We start from the raw sequence: 22,216 nt of genomic DNA on the forward strand, positions 1-22,216 counted from the left end.
ATCTAGTGGCCTAGAGTCCTGTGGCTTTCCTGAGACAGGAACTTGAACCTCACAACCCATCCATCTCCACTTAGGTGAATTAGGGGTTGGGGACCTCAACCAGGACCACAAAGAGCCAAAGACCTTGTGTCTCGGTCCCTGATGGACTTGGGAACTGCATGGCTTATCAAATGCCTCCAGGGCCTAAGACAGAGATGAGGCTGTGATGGTATTTGGAGGTGAGGTCTTTGGGAGGTTATTGGTTTAGATGAGGTTGTATGAATGGGGCCATATCATGGGATTAGGAAGAGGAAGAGACACACTAGCTCTTGAGCATCTAAGTAGTGGGTCAAGAGAAGCTCAGAGGCCCCTTACACAGTAATAGCAAGAAGTTCTGTGTGATGGTGACAGAAAGAGATGCATCCAGCAGTTGAAAGAGGACACAGTGATGGAGCTGGAGGTCAGTGACCTGCAGGAGTCAGTGGACAAGAGCCACATGGAATGAAATACATGATAGAGAAATAAGACCAGAGAATGGAATGTGTCTCTAAGAAGGAAAACTCAGCTTTCCACCTATGGAGGGAAAAACCCAGCTCTTCCTTATAACATCTTTCTTTCCTGTTTTACACACAAACCACTTCACTCTGCCACCAAATGTGTCCAGGTTTTGCCCCACCCCAAGCAATTCTCTGTGACACCAGCTAGGTGTCTTACAGTTTGACCCAATTCTAGTACCATCTGCCTGGAAATACTTTCAGATCGCACAAGTTAAAGGCTCAGTCCCAAGAGACTTCTCCCACCCCACCTCAGAGACCAATCTCAGGCAGGAGGTCGCCAGGTGACCCACAACTTCCATCCAATCTGGCTACAAATCAGAGGGTCCAACGACCTCCTCCTCAGGTTCAATCAACTTGTTCAAGGAGCTCAAAGAACTTACGTTTGGCAGTTTATTAAAGTATATGATAAAATATATGGATGAAGAGCTGAATGAAAGGAAACTTAGGTGAGATCTGGGAGGGTCCTGAGCACAGGACAGCCTCTGTCCCTGTGGAGTTGGGGTGCATCATCCCCCATGTGGATGTAACCCAGAAGCTCTCCAACCCCGTTTTGGGGATTTTATGGCAGCTTCATCCTTTAATATGATGGATCACTGACTCCATTGTCGGTCCTTCCCCCTTATCTGGAAGGTGGAGGATGAACTGAAAATTCCAAGCTTCTAATCATGGCTCATTCTTTCTATCGACCAGCCCTGCTCCAGGATCTCACCCAGTCACCTCATTTAAACAAAAGATGCTCCTATGAATCAGGAAATTACAAGGGTTTCAGGAGCCCTGTGGAAGGAACCAGGGTCAAAGACCAATATACATATTTCATATTACAAATCAAAAGTGCACGGCTTCCCTTGATCCCTCATCTCCGGACACCTTGGCCCTCTGTAGTTTCCTAGAACTGAGATGAAATCCTGAAATAAAATGAAGAAAAACTCTGAAATGACCAAGCACAAGCTCCCGCAGCCCGGCCAAACATAAAAGGGAAATTAACTCAATTAAAGACAAGTTAGAGGAAGTGGCATTTCTTGCTCACCTGAATTGTTTGGCTTGAGATTGCAGCCCTTCAGTGGACTTCAGCCCTTGGGGGAGGCAGAGGCCCCTTCTCCCAATGGAAGTGTTTCCTCTTCCATCCTGAACAAGAATTCCTTGGGAGCAGAGATTAAGAGGACAATGGAGCACCTCTCAACTACACTAAGAGCTTTCAGAAGATGCCTTTGGTGTGGAATCTGAAGGGAAAGATGTGATTCTGTAGCAGAGGTGGGTGAATGGGTCTGTAGTTTTTCAGGTAGCACAGCTCATATAGCAAATGCCTCCAAGTTATCATGTCTCTTCTGTGAGCCCTAGGCTGCCTTCAAATTCTTCAAAATAAATGCAGCATTTGATGAGAACAGACAACTTTGGAAGAGATAAAAAAAATCAGGGTTGTAGACTTTCCATAGATCTTCCTATCTTTCCTGGCTATGTTTCCACTGGGGAGAGACGAGCACAAAAGCAGCCGTAATCAGAAGTATTGATTCTAGTGCTGAAAGCATTTTTCATCCATCTCTGAAATTATATTATCAAGCAAGGAAAGCAAATAGAACAAGCTTTCTTGTTGATTGCAACTATAAAAATGGATGTGGTGTTATGGACCATAGATTTTCAGGGAACTCACTTCTATCTTCTTTAAATATCTTCCTCTAGGTAGCCCCTCTCAGGCTGAACATTCATGGCTGATTTGTGAGCTCCCCAACCAAGACACGTGTGCTCCAGTGCAAAGATTTAGTAATTTCTGGGACATTTTCTGATTTTTTTTTAAAGGGCTTCTTGGAAGATTCCTGGAAACACAGCTCACAACAATAGGTATATGTGTTAGGTGGTAGCTACCTTGCCTTTAGTAAGTTGTAGGTGACTCAATACCTAGTACTGAGTGAGGTGATAGGGACACATGATGCTGCTCCTGCTAAGTCGCTTCAGTCGTGTCCGACTCTGTGTGACCCCATAGATGGCAGCCCATCAGGCTCCCCCGTCCCTGGGATTCTCCAGGCAAGAACACTGGAGTGGGTTGCCATTTCCTTCTCCAATGCATGAAAGTGAAAAGTGAAAGTGAAGTCTCTCAGTCGTGTCCGACTCTTAGCGACCCCATGGACTGCAGCCTACTAGGCTCCTCTGTCCATGGGATTTTCCAGGCAAGAGTATGGAGTGGGGTGCCATTGCCTTCTCCAGGCACACATGATAAATGAGATTAAATCCAAGCTTTCGTTGACTTAGAGTATTTCAGGCAATACAGACACAGAGACCAGCTCCTGACACACCACGGAAGGAACACTGGAAGGGTGGAAAGCACTGGATATTAGAGTGCCACAAGGAGGAAACTGGCAGACCTGGAAGGCTTCCCAGAAGAGGAAGAATCTAACCCAAGTCATAAAAGTTAAATGGGAATTCCTTAGCAAGACACACAGAATGGATGAAGGTTGGAAAGTCTGTGAGGTTTCGGGGAATTTGCAAAAATCTCAATACAGTGTAAGAGGTACATGAAGTTTTTCTCCAGGAATGTTTACGGAGGTATAATTTACATGCAATAATATGTACCATTTTTGAATAATAATCAGCTATAAAAAGGAATAAAAGGATGCCATTTTCAGCAAGGATGCCATTTTCTAGAGATTATCATACTAAGTGAAGTTAAGTCAGAAAGAGAAAGACAAATAGCAAATGATATCAATTATATGTGGAATCTAAAATATGACACGAATGAAACTATATGGAAAAGAAACAGACTCACAGACACAGCGAATAGACTTGTGGTTGCCAAGGGGGGTGGATAGGGAGAGGGGTGGACCAGGAGTTTGGATTTACAGATGCAAACTATTACATTTAGAATGGATAGACAAGGTCCTACTGTAGAACACAGGAACTATATTCAATATCCTGTGATAAACCATAATGGAAAGGATTTTAAAAAGAGTGTATATATGGGCATCACTGAATCATTTTGCTATATAGCAGAGATTGGCACAACACTGTGAATCAACTGTACTTCAATTTTTTTTAAAAGTACCATTTTTAGTGCATAGTTCTATGAGTTTTGACATATACATATAATGATGTTACCACCACAGTCAAAATGCAGAATAGCTCCATCACCTCTAATTTCCCTCCAGTGCCCCTCTGTAGCCAGCACCCTTTCCTGACTCTCTACTCTGGCAGCCACTGATCGGTTTTCTATCCCAGTGGTTTGTCTTTCCCAGAACATCATATAGATGGAATCATACCGTGTGCAGTCTCGTGAGTCTGTCTCCTTTCACCGAACATAATGCGTATGAGATTCATCCATGTTGTTTTGTATATATACATGGATGTTTTTAGAAACTCGAGGCTACAGATATTTGACGTTTACACTAATCATCTGATCCTAAAAATCTAAATTGTGATAAAGTTTTAATTACCAAGAAGATTCTTAGAGGGGATTCTGCAAGGGTGGCTGCTTACATGCATGGATATTCACCTCCATTCCCATCTTCTCGTCTTCCCATCTGGAACAACATGACTCACCGAGTACAACCAAAGGTCACATTAAAAGAAAAGGTCTTTGCCTGGCCCAGTTCACCCTCAGAAAGCCTGTCTACTCCACAGAGTCATGTGAATCCAGAGGGGAAATTCACATGGAAATGCAATGACACAGTCCCCGTGGACTGTGGTGGGAGGGGGTGGGGAGGGGGTGCTATGACTTGTCCCCAAAGAGATCCAGGGACAGAGAGGTTTCTGCCATTTTCCAGTAGAGTGAGCACTTTTCCAGGTTTTTCACCCCCACCTCATTAGAGGAAAATAGCCAGTTGAAACACCAGAATTATAACCTCTACGAATTCTAAAGGATACCCACCCAGAGATGAGTGAGAACCATTTAAGAGAGAGATACTTACACTTGGGGAAAAGTTGGAACCCCCTGGGGAGGCTTAAAAGTTAATGATGCTTGAATTCTGCCCCTAGAGATTCTACATTAATTGGTTTCACTGTGTCCTGGGCTTGGGGATTTTTTAAACCTCCTGGAGTAATTCTCATGTGTGGCCAAGGTTGAGAACTGCCAAATTAAGGAAGTACAGCAACCTGAGGGAGAAGACTAAATTTAACAAGTAGAAGAGATGAATACTGTCAAAAGAGAGCTAATGGAAGAGAAAGATGAACTTAAACCAAAAGCGAGAGAGAGCTCCCAAGAGCACTCAAGTTAACACAACCAAAAACATTTTCTAGAACTAGAATGCTTATTTCTGAAATTACAGGTTCAGTAGACAAATTGAGAAGAAATAGTCTCTGTAGAGAATCAAATTACTGTTTTGGAAGGTCAAGTGGAAGAAGTATTTTATAAATGATGTGGAATTCATAAGGAACTAAGAAAAGAGACTTGGAGGACAGGCCAGGATATGTGGATGTGAGTAATAAAAGATCACTAGAAGGGAAAAGGGGAACAAATAAGGAAGTGGTAAAAAAGGAAGGAAATCATAAAAGAAAATCTCTCTGGGAATAAAAATGTTTTGAGTCTTCATGTTATAAGAGTGACAGAACCCCAAATAAAATTAATCATAATTTTTTTTCAAAAAACTCAAACCTCCCATTTATATTTCCTGATGAGATTCTTGAATTCCAATTATGGAAAAGAAAATACTACATGCTTATAGAAAGAAACGACAAATTACTTCCAATGGAAAAAAAGATTGGCTGGCATTAGCCACCTTGCCTGTAATACTGGAGGTAAGATTGTGAGAAGATGTTTAAGGGCGACTGAAAGAGGGCAGAATCTCAAGAATCCTACCCCCGGACAAAAAACCAACCACCTGTCAAGGGAAGATATTTTGTATATGAAGAGACTCAGAAAGTCTATGGGAAAAAGGTGTAATTCTTCCATCAAACCATTCCAGATCATAGAAAAAGATGGAAAATATTCCAAACCATCCAATGAAGCTACCTTAGTCATACTAGCAAAACCTTTATGTAGGATGTCCAAAAACAGAAACTAAACAAAACACTATCTAGGTTAACTTTATTTACAAATACACAGGCAAAAAAGTTATCAGTGAAACATTCAAAGTTGAGTCTATCAGTATATTAAAGGAGTGATAAACCATGACTCCAGAGGATTTATAGGGCTATAAAAATTATTTAATTCCCAGATAAACATATTTTTTTAGTGGATAAATTAGTTTCATATGGAATTTAGGCAATATAAATCACAATCCCAGCAGAATTTTTGTAGCTATAAATGAGTTGATTCTAAAATATGTATAGAAAGGCTAAGGAACTAGAATGGCCAAGTCATTTTTAAAAAGAATAAATTAGAGGAATCACGCTGCCTGACTGGAAGACCTACTTTTAGTAAAACTATGGTAATTAAGGCAGCAGAACAAAACCAGAGGCCAAAAAGAGACCCATGCAAAAAGACAAAGTGATTTTTGACAGACTTTAGAGCAAAATTAAAAGGCAAAAGCAACCTTTTGAACCTTTAAAAAATGTAATATCTCAAGGATATCCAATTTAACATAATAATTCTTGAACTACATTTTAAATTATGATACATAAATATTATGCTATACTATAGAGTCATTTTAAATATGTACCTATCAAAAATCAGATGTTAGAGAGATCTATATAATAGTAAGGATTCCTACATTTTATTCAAAGTGGTAAAATACTGATTTGAAGTAAACTGAAAAATTAAGTATATATACTGTAATCCCTAAAGCAGCCTCTAAATTGTCTAAGAATGAGTCAACATAGACAAATTAAAATGGAATATTTTGAAATGTTCCAATAACACAAAAGAAGGCAAGAAATGAAGATCAGAGAATTGAAAAAAAAATAGAGGGAACAAAGAGGGAAAAATAACAAAATGAAATTCCTAAATCCAAAACTCCAAAAATGACATTGAAGATAAACGGTCCAAATATATCAAGTAAAAGTGAAATATATTGTCAGAATAAACGGGAAAACAAACAAACAAATATATGACACAGTGTAAGCTGCCTGCAAGAAACTCACTTCAAGTACAATGACACAGTTAAGTTATAAGTAAAAGGCTGAAATAAGATATTCTATGCAAATATTAAAAGAAAGGTAGAATAGCTCTATTAATATGAAACAAGTAGACTTTAGAGCAAAGCAATTATTAAGGGTAAAAAGAGGTATAATATAGTGATAAAATGTTGATTCAAGAGGAACATGTAATAATCCTAAATGTATACACATCAAATCAATAAGCATCAAAATAGCTGTTGGCAAAAGCTGAGAACAGAAAGAACAGTAGACAAATGCACAGTTACAGTTGGAAACTCCAGTATTCCTCCCAGAGTCACTGATAAAATTAGTTGAATGAAAATCACCAAAGAGGTAGAAGAAATGAAAGACACCATTGAATAACTGGATCCAATAAATATTTATAAAGCATTCCCACACGACATTTTCTTCCAGTGCTCAAGGAACATTCATAAAGGTATACCAAATCCAGGGTTATAAAAAAAGATTAACAAATGTAAAAAGAAGAACTGAAATCTTACAAAAACTACTGTCATTCCAGGAAGACTGCAGGCTTATGCAAGGATATGCTCCCAGGAAACACCATAGGAAGCTTCACCTTCTAGAAGGAGGGAGGGTAAGAGGGGAAACAGACCTCACTAAACTCATCCTGCCAGTCATGACCCCAGGGAACAAGCAAGGGAAAACAGTGAGTCCCAGGGATGGGAGACCAGTATCCAGAGTTGCTACAATATGTTGTCTAAAATCTCCAGTTTCCAACAAAAAAAATTACAAGACATTCAAAGAAACAAGAAAGTATAACTCATATATCAGGAAAAAACAAAAACAAAACAGGCAACAGAAACTGCCTGAGAGAGAGAGAAGTCAAAACTAACAGAAAACAACTTCAATTAGCCATTATAAATATGTTCAAGAACTGAAAGGAGCTATGATTAAAGAAGTAAAGGAATATGTGATGCTGCATTATGTAGACTATATAATAGTTATATAATAGTCTATATAACTAGACTATATAATAGTCTACATAACTAGACTATATAATAGTCTACATAATGCTGCCTTATGTAGACTATGTCAATAAAAAGACAGACATTATATAACAGAACCAATGGTCATTTGGGAATTGAAAGGTATAATAATGGAAATGAAAACTCACTAGACAGGCTGGAGGGTACATTTCAACTGGTGGAAGAAAGAATCAGCAAGTTTGAAGATAAGTTGATAGAGATGATGCAACCTGAAGAGCAGAGAGAAAAAAGAATGAAGAAAAATGAACATCTCAGAAATGTTTGGGATGCCACTAAGCCAACAGATGCATAATGAAGTACCAGAAGGAAAGGAGATGGAGAAAGGAGTAGAAAAAATATTCAAAGAAATAATTTTGAAAAACTTCCCAAATTTATTGATGAAAATAATAATCTATACATTGAGGATGTTCACCAAACTCCAAATATGATAAATACAAGGAGATCCACAAATAGACAAATCACAGTAAAAATGTTGAGATCTGAAGACAAGGAGAAAATCTTGAAAGCAGTGCAAAAAAAAAGACACATCACTTACCAGGGAATACCAAGAAGAAAATAATTAGCTTCTCCTTAGAAACAATGGAAGTCAAATGCAGTGGGATAACATGTTCAAGGTGCGCAAAGAAAAATAGTCCACCTAGCATCCTAAGATGGCAGAATCTTCTTTCAAAAATAAAAGGAAAAATAAAAGCTCTGTCAGATCAAAAACAGAAATGTGTTAGCAGAGCTGCCTTACAAAAAATCCTAGTAAAAGTTCTTCAGGTCGAACACAAGTGAATATAGTATATATTATCCAAACAAACAAAAAACACCAGAACAGGTTAGTGTGCAATTGTAAAAGATAATATAACTGAACAAAAAAGCAGACCTAAATAAATGGAAAGAAAGCCTGTATTCACAGATGGAAGATTTAATATTGTTAAGATCGCAATATTTCCCAAAGTAATCTACATATTCATTACCATTCTTAACAAAATTCCAAGGAGTGTTTTTGCAGAAATGAAAATTTTTGTCTTAAAATTCATATGGAATTGCAAGGGACCCAGAATAGCCAACATAGTCAAAAAATAAAAATAAATTTTGAGTATTCTCACTTTCTGATTTAAAAATTTAATGTAAACCAATAGTAATCAAAGCAGTGGCATAAGGATGAAAGTGAAAGTCAGTTGCTCAGTTGTGTCCGACTCTTTGTGACCCCATGCACTATACAGTCCATGGGATTCTCCAGGCCAGAATATTGGAATGGGTAGCTTTTCCCTTCTCCAGGGGATCTTCCCAACCCAGGGATTGAACCCAGGTCTCCTGCATTGCAGGCGGATTCTTTACCAGAATTCTTGCAGGTGGATTATTTACCAGAATTCTTTACCAGAATCTTAGGCCACAAGGGAAGCCTAAGAATACTGGAGTGGGTAGCCCATCCCTTCACCAGCAGATCTTCCTGACCCAGGAATCAAGCCAGGGTCTCCTGCATTGCAAGTGGATTCTTTTCCAACTGAGTATCAGGGAAGCCCAGCACAAGGATAGTTGTGTTCATCAGTAGAATAGAATTAGGAGTCCAGAAATGCACTCATATACCTATAATCAATTGATGTTCAACAAAAATGCCATGACCATTGACTAGGGAAAAAAACAGTTTCCAAAAAATGGCTTTGTGACAACTGAATATCCACATCCAAAAGAATGAAGTTGGACCCTTCACACCATAGATGAAAATTAATTCAAAAATAGATTAAAGACCTAAGTTGAAGAGCTAAAACTATAAAAGTTTTAGAAGAGAACATGGGGGCAAATCTGCATGACCTTAGATTTGGCAGGGAGTTCTTAAATATGATGCCGAAAGCACAGGTAACACAAGATCAGATCAGATCAGTCGCTCAGTCGTGTCCGACTCTTTGCGACCCCATGAATCGCAGCACGCCAGGCCTCCCTGTCCATCACCAACTCCCTGAGTTCACAAGAAAGGACAGAAACTGGACTTCATCAAAATTTAAGTTTTATACATCAAAGGTCATTTTCAAGACTGAAAAGATAACCCACAGAATGGGAGAAAATATTTTCAAATAATATATGTGATGAAAGACTTGTATCCAGAACATGTAAAGAATGTGCACAATTCAACAACCTAATAGTAAAAATAAGGCGAACAAATGTTTCTCCCAAGAAGACATACAAAGAGTCAGCAAGCACATGAAAATATACTCAACATCATTAGTCATTAGGAAAATGCACACCAAGAACCACAATGAGACACCACTTCCCACTCAGAACGGCTGTAATAAAAGAGTCAAATAATGACAAGTACTGATGAGGATGGTGGAGAATTGCAACCTTCATTTACTGCTGAGAATAAAAAATAGTGCAGCCACTTTGAAAAACATTCTTTTTTTAAAAAAGTATTTATTCATTTATTTAGCTGTGCCAGGTCTTCGTTGCCACGTGTGGGAGCTTTCATTGCAGCGTGTGGGATCTAGTTCCCCAACCAGGGATTGAACCTGTGCCCCCTGCATTGGGAGCACGGAGTCTTAACCACTGGACCACCAGGAAAGTCCCTGAAAAACATTCTGACAGTTCCTCAAAGGATTGAAAATAGAGTACCAGGCTTCCTTGGTAGCCTGATACTTGGCTCAGTGGTAAAGAATCTGCCTGCCAACGCAGGAGACATGAGTTCAATTCCTGATCCAGGAAGATCCCACATGCCGCGGAACAACTAAGCCCATGTGCCACAACTACTGAGCCTGTGTTAGAGCCCAGGAGTCGCAACTACCGAGCCCCCATACCCTAAAGCCTAAGCTCCGCACCAAGAGTCACCATCGCAATGAGAAGCCTACGCACCACAACGAGAGAGTAGCCCTAATAGCTGCAACCAGAGAAAAGTCTGCACAGCAACAAAGACCCAGCACAGCCAAAAATAAATAAAGTATTTTTTAAATTACTGAGTCTGAGGCTACAATTACAAAAACAAAATAAGAGTTACCATATGAACAAACAGCCCCACTCCTAGGTATATATCCAAGAGAAATGAAAACATATATCCACAAAAACACTTGTACACAAATGCTCACCGAAAGATTACCACAACTGCAAAAAGGTGGATAGAATCCTGCTGTCAGTCCTCTTCATTATAGGGGACTGGAACACAAAAGTAGGAAGTCAAGAGCTACCTGGAGTAACAGGCAGATTTGGCCTTGGAGTAGAAAACAAAGCAGGGCAAAGGCTAACAGAGTTTTGCCAAGAGAACGCACTGGTCATAGCAAACACCCTCTTCCAACAACACAAGAGAAGACTCTCCACATGGACATCACCAGATAGTCAATACTGAAATCAGATTGATTATATTCTTTGCAGTCAAAGATGGAGAAGTTCTATACCCGTCAGCAAAAACAAGACCAGGAGCTGACTGTGGTTCAGATCATGAACTTCTTATTGCCAAATTCAGACTTAAATTAAATAAAGTAGGGAAAGCCACTAAACTATTCAGGTAAGACCTAAATCAAACCCCTTATGATTATATAGTGGAAGTGACAAATAGATTCAAGGGATTAGATCTGATAGACAGAGTGCCTGAAGAACTATGGATGGAGGTTCATGACATTGTACAGGAGACAGGAATCAAGACAATCTCCAAGAAAAAGAAATGCAAAAAAGCATAATGGCTGTCTGAGGAGGCCTTACAAATAGCTGTGAAAAGAAGAGAAGCAAAAAGAAAAAGAGAAAAGGAAAGATATCCCCATTTGAATGCAGAGTTCCAAAGAATAGCAAGAAGAGATAAGAAAGCCTTCCTCAATGATCAGTGCAAAGAAATAGAGGTAAACAATAGAATGGGAAAGGCTAGAGATCTCTTTTGGAGAAGGCAACGACACCCCACTCCAGTACTCTTGCCTGGAAAATCCCATGGAGAGAGGATCCTGGTGGGCTGCAGTCCATGTGGTCGCTAAGAGTCAGACACGACTGAGTGACTTCACTTTCACTTTTCACTTTCATGCATTGGAGAAGGAAATGGCAACCCACTCCAGTGTTCTTGCCTGGAGAATCCCAGGGAAGGGGGAGCCTGGTGGGCTGCCATCTATAGGGTCGCACAGAGTCGGACATGACTGAAGCGACTTAGCAGCAGCAGCAGCAGAGATCTCTTCAAGAAAATTAGAGATACCAAGGGAATATTTCATGCAAAGATGAGCACAATAAAGGACAGAAATGGTATGGACCTAACAGAAGCAGAAGATATTAAGAAGAGGTGGCAAGAATACACAGAAGAACCATACAAAAAAAGATCTTCATACCAGATAATCATGATGGTGTGATCACTCACCTAGAGCCAGACATCCTGGAATGTGAAGTCAAATGGGCCTTAGGAAGCATCACTACGAACAAAGATGGTGGAGGTGATGGAATTCCAGTTGAGCTATTTCAAATCCTAAAAGATGATGCTGTGAAAGTGCTGTACTCAATATGCCAGCAAATCTGAAAAACTCAGCAGTGGCCCCAGGACTGGAAAAGGTCAGTTTTCATTCCAATCCCAAAGAAAGGCAATGCCAAAGAATGCTCAAACTACTGCACAATTGCACTCATTTCACACGCTAGCAAAGTAATGCTTAAAATTCTCCAAGCCAGGCCACAACAGTACATGAACTGTGAACTTCCAGATGTTCAAGCTGGATTTAGAAAAGGCAGAGGAGCCAGAGATCAAATTGCCAACATCCGTTGGATCATTGAAAAAGCAAGAGAGTTCCAGAAAAACATCTATTTCTGCTTTATTGACTATGCCAAAGCCTTTGACTGTGTGGATCACAACAAACTGGAAAATTCTGAAAGAGATGGGAATACCAGACCACCTGACCTGCCTCCTGAGAAATCTGTATGCAGGTCAGGAAGCAACAGTTAGAACTGGACATGGAACAACAGATGGTTCCAAATAGAAAAAGGAGTACATCAAGGCTGTGTATTGTCACCCTGCTTATTTAACTTATATGCAGAGTACGTCATGCCAAATGCCTGGCTGGAGGAAGCACAAGCTGGAATCAAGATTGCCAGGAGAAATATCAATAGCCTCAGATATGCAGATGACACCACCCTTATGGCAGAAAGTGAAGAAGAACTAAAGAGCCTCTTAATGAAAGTGAAAGAGAAGAATGAAAAAGTTGGCTTAAAGCTCAACATTCAGAAAACTAAGATCATGGCATCCAGTCCCATCACTTCATGGCAAATAGATGGGGAAACAGTGGAAACAGTGACAGACTTTATTTTCTTGGGCTCCAAAATCACTGCAGATGGTGACTGTAGCCATGAAATTAAAAGACGCTTACTCCTTGGAAGAAAAGCTATGACCAGCTTAGACAGCATATTAAAAAGCAGAGACATTACTTTACCAACAAAGATCCATCTAGACAATGCTATGGTTTTTCCAGTAGTCATGTATGGATGTGAGAGTTGGACTATAAAGAAAGCTGAGCACCGAAAAACTGATGCTTTTGAACTGTGGCACTGGAGAAGACTCTTGTGAGTCCTTTGGACTGCAAGGAGATCCAACCAGTCCATCCTAAAGGAAATCAGTCCTGAATATTCATTGAAAGGATTGATGCTGAAGCTGAAGCTGAAGCTCCAATACTTTGGCCACTTGATGTGAAGAACTGACTCATTGGAAAAGATCCTGATGCTGGGAAGGATTAAAGGTGGGAGGAGAAGGGGACGACAGGATGAGATGGTTGGATGGCATCACTGATGTGATGGACATGAGTTTGAGTAGGCTCCAGGAGTTGGTGATGGACAGGGACGCCTGGCGTGCTGCAGCCCATGGGGTGGCAAAGAGTTGGATACGACTGAGCGACTGAACTGAACAGAACTGCTGTTAATCAATCAAGGACGAGATAGACAAAACATAGTATTTCTATACCATGGGATATAATTTGGCTGTAAAATACAATGAAATATTGACAACAGAATGAAGTATTGACACATTCTGCAACATGAATGAACCTTGAAAACTGTGTGCTAAATGAAAGAAAATGTCACATTTTCTATTCCATTTATAGGAAATGTCCATAATAGGCAAATCTATGGAAATATATAGTAGATCGGTGGTGCTTAGGCTGGGGGTGAAAGGGAGGAAGTGAAGGGAATGGGAGGTCATAGGTTAAGAGTTCATGGATACAAGATTTATTTTTATTTTTTTTTCTAAATTTTTGTTCTCACTTCACAGCATGTGGCACCTTGGTTCCCTGACCAGGGATTGAACCCTCACCCTCTGCATTGAAAGGTGGGAGTCTTAACCCCTGGACCACTTGGGAAGACCCCAAGATTTATTTCTGAGGTGAAGAAAAATGTTCTAAAACTAACTGTGATGATGGTTGCAAGTATCTGCAAATATAATAAAACTCATCTGTTCGCTTTGAATGGTGAATTGTATGGTATGTGAGTTACACCTCAATAAAGCTGATGATATCAAATGCCAGCAAGAATCTGCACCATGATTACAAGGAGAAATACAGAATGGTTCAGTCACTCTGGGAAACAGAGTAGCAGTTTCTTATGAAGCTAAGCATGTACCCAGTTAAACATGACACATCTCTTAGTATTTACCCTAGAGAAATGAACATTTATGTTCACTAAAAAGCTGTACACAAATGTTTAGAGCAGTCCGATTCATAATCCCCCAAACTGTAAGCGATTCAATTCAGTGGGTGAGTAGATAAACAAACTGGTATATTTATACAACGGAACCCTGCTGCTGCCGCTGCTGTGAAGTCGCTTCAGTCGTGTCTGACTCTGTGCGACCCCATAGATGGCAGCCCACCAGACTCCCCCGTCCCTGGGATTCTCCAGGCAAGAACATTAGAGTGGGTTGCCATTTCCTTCTCCAATGCATGAAAGTGAAAAGTGAAAGTGAAGTCGCTCAATCGTGTCTGACCCTCAGCGACCCGATGGACTGTAGCCTCCCAGGCTCCTCTACTCATCAGTAATAATAATAATAATAAACTACTGATTCTCGCATCAACTTGGTTGGATCTCAGGGCCATTAATGTTGAATAAAAGAAGCCAGTCTTAAAAAGTTATGTAATGTAAGATTCCATTTTTTTTTTTTTGACGGTCTCAAGAAATGCAAAGTTGGTGATGAAGAACAGATCAGCAGTTGCCAGGGGTTCAGTGAAGAAGGACAAGACTATAACATGGTAGCATGAGGGAGTTTTAGGGGGTGATGGAACTATTTTTTATCTTTATCATGGCAGTAGTTATAGGAATCTATAGACATGTTAAAATTTATAAAATGACATGCCCCAAAAGTCAAATTCTATGTTCCCAAGAGTTCATTTACTGTATGTTAACTTAAAAATTAAAACTAAAAAAATTTTAATCAATACATAAAAGCAAAATAAAATTACAGAAAAATAAAAAGGACTCAGGAGAGAAAGGGAAGTTAGGAGAATTCACCTAACAGCCTCAAGGCCAGCAAAGGAGACTTTTGAGGAAGAGGTACACAGATACACACAGGTGTACCTAATAGGATTTATATAATGTGTTACCAAGCAGCCATGTGGCAGGCAATGTGATGGACAGGATGCAGGGTACGTGGCTGGACAGCATCCAGTAAGATCACGTGACCAGGAGTTGGAGGGAAGTTGGGGCCATGACTCCAGCTGCATCCTTGACCGAGTTCCAGGTAGGAAGGGACCCGATGTGGTTCACGGTTCTCTCTCTGGTGCCTGCAGCATCTCAGGGCGAGAACAGAAGGAAGGCTCCTCTTGTCCTCAGGTGTGTAACACACAGAGTGAAAGGGAGGCAGAAAGTGAGCCACAACAAGAGCTCCTCAGCCACTGTGACCCCAGACACCCGCCCCATGAGAAACCCTCCACCAGGACCCTGCCAGCCCCCTGAGAACTGGCCCAAAGGCTGATTTTTGGGTGGTTTGTTACTCAGCAGTAGCTAACAGATACATGTGGGGAAGTGCCAGGCCACAGAGGAGAGGGCGTGGACCTGCCTTCCAGCATATCTCTTCTCTGCTGAGACAGAGAAGAAGCACAGAAAACGGACCTGGCTCCTAACTCCGCATCCCTCACTCACCCTGCCACCCACCTCATGATATTTAGTCACTCCTGGGCACATGGGACCAGCTTCCCCCAGCAGACACTTTCACACATTTTTTTACAGAGGAAACCGTGATAGACAGGCAATCTGCTTATAACAAGACATGGGTTTGATCCTGAGTGGGGAAGATCTCTTGAAGAAAAAAATGGCAACCTGCTCCAGTGTTCTTGCCTGGAGAATCCCATGGACAGAGAAGGCTGGTGGGCTGCAGTCTACGGGGTCAAAAGAGTCAGACACGACTGAGTGACTAAACCACCAACCATATGAGGGGTCAGTACCGTGAAAGGCAGGCGGAAGAAATAGGGCTGGATAGAAGAAATGTCACCTGCGAGGCAGGCCTTACCCACAGGGAGCTGCCCCAGGTCCACTCCCCACCTCACTTGGTCACTGGACCCCGGACATAGGTCATCTCTAGGGGTGTGACCCAGGAGGAGCTGACAGCTGAGAGTCACCCACTGACTGCACTCCCTGGAAATGAAAGCAAGTCCTTCCTGGAGGGAGACTGGGTCATGTCCTGGCATCCACCATGGATATAATCAGAGTCCAGTGGTCATTGTCGGTGTTTGATATTCTTAAAACAAAGATGGTACAAAATCACCCAACACATGTGTGATTTCACTCAACCTCAGACCCAGGGGCACAGGCTCCTCCTCTTGAAGAAACAAGTGTGTAGAAGGCAGGCGATTGGTGGGGTGGTAAGAGTGTACAGCCCGGCAGCCCCCACTCAGACCGAGCCTCCAGTTAGGAACCATGAGCACCCTCTACTCATAAATCCAACTAATTGAATCACCTGCCCCAGGTCCCATGCATGGTGAATAGACAAGGAGTTTTGTTTTTTTTTTTTTTTCTTTTTGAGATAGTCTCCATTTTATTTGTAGGACAGAAATTCAAAACCACAGGGGCAGGAATGACTGGAGTATTTGCATTTTGCAAGATGCATTTTTGGTTCTTCGCACTTGAAATCACTTAAAAAAAAATTTGTGTGTCAGTCACTCAGTCATGTCCAGCTCTTTGTGACCCCATGGACTGTAGCCCACCAGGCTCCTCTGTCCATGGAATTCTCTAGGCAAGAGTACCAGAGTGGGTTGCCATTTCCTTCTCCAGGGGATCTTCCAGACCTAGAGTTCAAACTGGAGCCTCCCGCATTGCAGGAAGATTCTTTACTGTCTGAGCCACCAGGGAAGCCCCTAATTGAGGGATAATTACTTTATAATAATTATAAAGTAAATATCCTGGAGGCAGGGCCAGTGTCTGGGGCGGAGGACCTACTGGCTGAAATGCTGTTCCTCAAGTGGCCAAACCTCACACAGAAAAGCTGCCAATAGCCGCCCTCCTTTGTGAAAGTAAAGATGCATTCTGAAACACAATAGTTTAACATTTTGACAGGCTCAGGTTGGGATAACTTCCCAGGGCAATGTCTATGGGCTTACCAAAAAAAAAGCCCTACAATCAGAAGAGTTAGCCAATGTGATTTGCCTACGAGATTTTTCAACCGGAGATGATGTCTGGGAGTTTGTATGGCAGTGACTGAGTTAGGAACAGCACGGGGCTGTCCTCTCAGGATTACCCCCTCCATGTGCATCCGTGACACAGTGATACCCAAGGAATACTCTTCCCCAGATGACCTCTCACCTTTGCAACACTCCGCTCTCTACCCTTTGGGTGGAGTTTGCAGAAACCCTGGAAAGTGGAGATGCCTAGCAGGTGATGAGTTCCCAGAGACCTGCAGAGGCTCAGATGCGGTGTGTGTGAAACTTCAGATCCGGAACACGGGCACCTGCACAGTCTTGTCAGGTAGTCACAAGATCGGACCCCACTCCTCCCAATGCGGGTGAGGAAGCTTAGTCTACCTCAGATACCAGGATCAGCTCAGTCATGGCAGGTTTAGTCTTTCTCCCTCACCTTCCTTTTCCCTGGAAAGCTCAGATAAACCTGGTGGCAGAGAGATGAGGAGGTGGGCACACAGGCATCCAGGAGTGGGCAGAAGCTCTGTGGACTGTGGTTGTACCTACCCAGCCTGGGGTCCACTGAGGTGCCCATCCTGCCTGCTTCTGGGCTGTAGCCCTGTTCCCAGCAGGTTTGGGTTCCCACAGGTTTCATGTCCTCCCCACTGTGCTGTGCTTAGTCGCTCAGCCATGTCCGACTCTTTGTGACCCCACGGACTGTAGCCCACCAGGCTCCTCTGTCCATGGGGATTCTCCAGGTGAGAATACTGGAGTGGGTTGTCATGCCCTCCTCCGGGGATCTTCCCAACCCAGGGATCAAGCCCAGGTCTCCTGCATTGAAGGCAGATTCTTACCATCTGAGACACCAGCAAAGCCCAAGAATACTGGATTGGGTAGCCTATCCCCTGTCCAGGGGATCTTCCTGACCCAGAAATCAAACCCGGGGTCTCCTGCATTGCAGGTGGACTCTTTACCAGCTGAGAAACCAGGTCCTCCTCACTGCAGACCATCAGATCTGCCTGCATCTCAGGAGCCCAGAAAGGCCCCAGCGGACTTGGAGGAACACATGAGGAGACTTCCCTGTGTCTACCTGGCCCTGCAGAGGCTGGCTGGTGCACAGAGGGGCTGCCCTACCTGGGTGGCCTGCTCAAGCATGCCCTGCTATTGGACCCCAACCTCTGCATGGGGTTTCAGGAGCGTGTGGAGAAGCTCAGAGCCTGAGCACCAATGGCCACCATTGTCCTTCCCTGCAGGGTGAGAAAGAGAGAGAGAGAGTGTGTGTGTGTGTACATGTGCCAGGAAGGGACACACCCTCTTGACGCCCAAAGTCCACACCTGCCCTCAGACCAGAATTCTCTGTCTCCAGGGAGGTTCCTAAGCTCAAGAAGTCCTTGTCATGAACAAAATGCTATTTATGCAGCCCTTTGCCCATTGCTGAGATGAATTCTCTCCACGTGCTGGTTCCTTTAGTCTTCACAACAACATGTGTGCTTGTGGGGTGTCTGTGTCACAGTCAAGGAGACTGAGTCACAGGGAGCCAGTGAGGCCCCCACGGCTGCCAGGTCTTGAGGCTGATTCAAGCCCAGCCGCTTTCAGGCCTGGTGAACGGCCCCGCCAGCTTTGCTGCTTCACAGGACACAGCCCTCCCACCCAAGGACCCCTCTTGCCTGGCGTGTGGCTTCAGTGGGTGCCGAGGGCCCATGTGGACCCCTCCGTTAGGCCAAGGTCCAACTCTCCCAGATGTCATGTGAGCCATGTGAGCAGACTGGGAGGACAAAGCCCAGCCCCAGGCTTCATCCAGTCCAGGTCACTGACCCTCTGCCCACCCCCATGCCAGTGAGTTAGAAACAGCACAGGGCCATAGTCTCAGGATTACCCTGAGACCATCATGTCCACCACACCCGGAGCAGCTATAACTTAGCCCTAACCAGAGCCTTGAACATGCAGGGATGTTGAACATGGACTAGAACACATTAGAATCATCCAGGTAGCTGTAAAATACCTCCTCTGCCCAGACCACACCCAGGATTATATCAGAAGCTCTGGGATAGGGCCCAGGGGGTCAGGACTTCAAACTCTCCAGGTGATTCCAGTTGGAACCAGGAAACCCCTGATCATCTTCAGTATCCCCTCTCCTGACCTCTCCCCCTACAGCCTTCAGCAGTCCCCTGCCTGACCCTCCTTCATCTCTGCCATTAATGTAGACACTGGATTCTCCTGATGAAAAGATACCGTGAGCTCAAACATCCCTATGTTCCCTCCCTGCTGCAGAGCGAACAGTATTCTGCACACACATCAAATCCAGTTATCTTTGCTGAGCTTGCAAAACTGCAAGAGAGCTACAAGCCTCACATTGTTTTAGCCTTGTCTTAATTTTTCAGCAAAACACTCATAAGTTCACGCAGCTGCTGTCAGAACATGGCTGTGACACCAACAGAAGCCGCCAGGTTGGTAAGACCCCAGGGACGGCAGCCAGAACACATTTCTCCCACTCCAGCCCATATTCAGAGGTGGCCGGCCATGCATCCTGACTGTCAGGGCAAAAACTCACTTTTACATTGCCTCTAGCATTCTTCTAGAAGTCACTAAGAAGAAAAGTTTGAAGGGAATTGTTTGGTTTCAACACACATTTTATTGCAAATGTCCTTGGACCTTGCCAACTAGTTTTGCGCAGTGAGCAAGGCACATCTCTTATGATTTCCATCTGTTGTGAGCTGAATGGTGGCCCCCAAAAGAACGACCAACCCCTAACCCCTGGAATCTACAGACACGACCTCCCATGGCAAATGGAGTGATTAAATTAAGGATCCTGAGAGGAGTGGCTTTTTCTGCATTATCCTGGGCATCCCTTTAGTTCTACCAGCTCGGAGGCCACCAGCTCTCCCCAGCTGAGCAAGGGGGTTTCAGGTGGTCTTGCTTTAGGACCTGTACCCACTCTTTCCTTCCAAGGAAGGAGAGGCAAGGACATGGAGTCAGGCCCCAGGGGAGCGCAGACCTCAGTGCGGAGGCCATCCATTTCCCCAGGTCTGTTGCGTGCCATCTCCTGACAAGTCACAGCAATTAGTCGGTGGCGAGGATGGGAAGGCTGCCAGCTCTCATGTGTTCTCCCCAGCCTCTCTCTTGTTCACTGAGCAGGCCATCGGCAGGAAGGACAGAGCTCCAAGACCCAGAGCCACAGGTCACTCCCCCAGACCTGGACGCTGAGGGGCAGGAGGGCGTGCCTTCCAACCTCTTTATGTGAATTCCCAGCACCATCAGGATGGGCAGTCCTGCTCCTCAGTCCCCTGCAGGCTGTGCCACGACACCACCTAAAGACCGAAGGCCCATGGGAAGTTCTAGAAAGATGGTGACCCTGTCTCTTCCTGGGAGAAGTGCCAGAGCTTGTTGTTTTTGTTCAGTCACTCAGTTGTGTCCGATTCTTTGTGACCCCATGGACTGCAGCACGCCAGGTTTCCCTGTCCTTCACCAACTCCCAGAGCTTACTCAAACTCATGTCCATTGAGTCGGTGATGCCATCCAACCACCTCATCCTCTGTCATCCCCTTCTTCTCTTGCCTTCAATCTTTCCCAGCATCAGGGTCTTTTCTAATGAGTCAGTTCTTCCCATCAGGTGGGCAAAGTATTGGAGCTTCAGCTTCAGCATCAGTCCTTCCAATGAATATTCAGGACTGATTTCATTTATGATGGACTGGTTTGATCTCCTTGCCCAGAGCTGCCTCTGCGCTGTCTGCAGTGGGTGATGACAACACAAAGGTCAGATGTTGCTGTCCAAACTGCCAAACAAAGCAAATCATCTCTTTTGGGGGCAGTCCCTCAACTTTTTGTTTGTAATTTTTTTTTCACAGATTGATGGATGGCTACACGGGCTGCAGCATGTGAAACTTCCCAAACCAGTGATTGAACCCATACCCCTCAACCCCCAAGTGGAAGTGTGGAGTCTTAATCACTAGACCACCAGGGAAGTCCTTTTTGTTCATAAAGTTAAAAGACCTGACAGCCCCCAAAAGGCCACAAACTCAGGGTTTGGAAAGCCATGGGGGTGGTAAAATTCGTGAAGAGAAGATTCTGAAGGGGACTGATTCTCCACTCCTAGCAGAAGTGATGCCCACAGAGGTGAGAGGGAGGTAGAAAGAGAATTTTCACCCCAAAACTTCCTTTGTCTGGTCCTAAGATACGTTTTATCTTGCGCCTTCTGCTCCTCAGTTTGCCCAGCAGTGTAATGGGTATGGCCATTGTGATGAAACTTCAGGAGGTCAGGTCTGTCAGTGGCTGGTCTCTTCGGCCCCATCTCAGCTCTGGGCAGGGGCTATGGAAGGTACAGAAGATGGAGAAGGTGGAGAAACCCATGTTTCAGCCCCGCTCTGCTTGTCTACAGCACATCATTGGTCCCAAGGACTCTGTGTCCCCACCTGAGAGCAGATGGAGCCCTGAGGGTACCTGTCCTTTTGTGCCCACAAGCACCTCAGGGACCCCAGCTCTCCTCCTGCTGACCTGGTGGAGGAGGACGGCCACTAGTTCACCTCAGGAAGAGAGGGGAGGGACGGCCGTGCACAGCACAGAGTTTAGACACAGCTGGGTCTACATGTGGGCTTGTCACTCACAGCCAAGAGTACATGGTGGAAGAGACAGTGGGTGATTTCAAGGTTGGTTCAGAAAAGCCAATGCAGCGTCCATCTTATATGCGGGAGCCCTTGATTCTGAGGGCCTGAGCCTTTACCTACCGCCAGGCCACACGGAGAGGGTGTGCATAGTCCTGGTCGGTAGCCCCGCCCAGATCCAGCCGCCACGTGGGAAGGGCAGGTCCTCCCGGTGATCCAGCCTCCAGCCATGGAGTCTTCCCCAGACTGGATTCTCCTTCCTCCCAGAAAAATGGGAGAAGTTAAGGCCTCCAATGTCAGGAAGCAGACACAAGCCATCCTCACCAGGTCCTGTCTGGAATCCCGAGCCCCAGCATCTGCAATCATAAAGTGGCCATCCAAGGCTGCTAGGCTTTGTGACACAGAGGCAGAGCCCGGGTCGTCTTTCACTTGCCAATGGTTTACCGCGCTCATACACTGTGGTGGTGTTCAATCACTGTTTGAAACCCCACGGACTGAAGCACTCCAGGCTTCCTTGTCCTTCCCCACCTCCT

The 22,216-nt window shown here is 43.9% G+C and overlaps 1 protein-coding gene across 6 annotated transcripts in view; it reads right to left on the reverse strand.

The window, feature by feature from the left end:
* The window catches only part of LOC113903467, a 61,326-nt gene that overhangs the window by 34,364 nt on the left and 4,746 nt on the right, over positions 1 to 22,216 (reverse strand). Inside the window, exons 2-3 of one of the 6 annotated variants that reach the window (XM_027559610.1) lie at positions 21,807 to 22,039; positions 20,716 to 21,391 (exon numbers count right to left, since the gene is read on the reverse strand). The exons of 4 other annotated variants lie outside the window; for them this stretch is intronic. In XM_027559610.1, coding sequence (XP_027415411.1) covers positions 21,059 to 21,391; positions 21,807 to 22,039 — 566 coding nt within the window. In that variant the 3' untranslated portion in view covers positions 20,716 to 21,058. Of the gene's footprint in view, positions 1 to 20,715; positions 22,040 to 22,216 lie in introns of those variants that run through there. One more of the 6 variants, XR_003514124.1, reaches the window with a different exon arrangement.

The sequence above is a fragment of the Bos indicus x Bos taurus genome, chromosome 13 (assembly GCF_003369695.1).
Source record: "Bos indicus x Bos taurus breed Angus x Brahman F1 hybrid chromosome 13, Bos_hybrid_MaternalHap_v2.0, whole genome shotgun sequence".
In the NCBI taxonomy this organism is placed as follows: domain Eukaryota; kingdom Metazoa; phylum Chordata; class Mammalia; order Artiodactyla; family Bovidae; genus Bos; species Bos indicus x Bos taurus.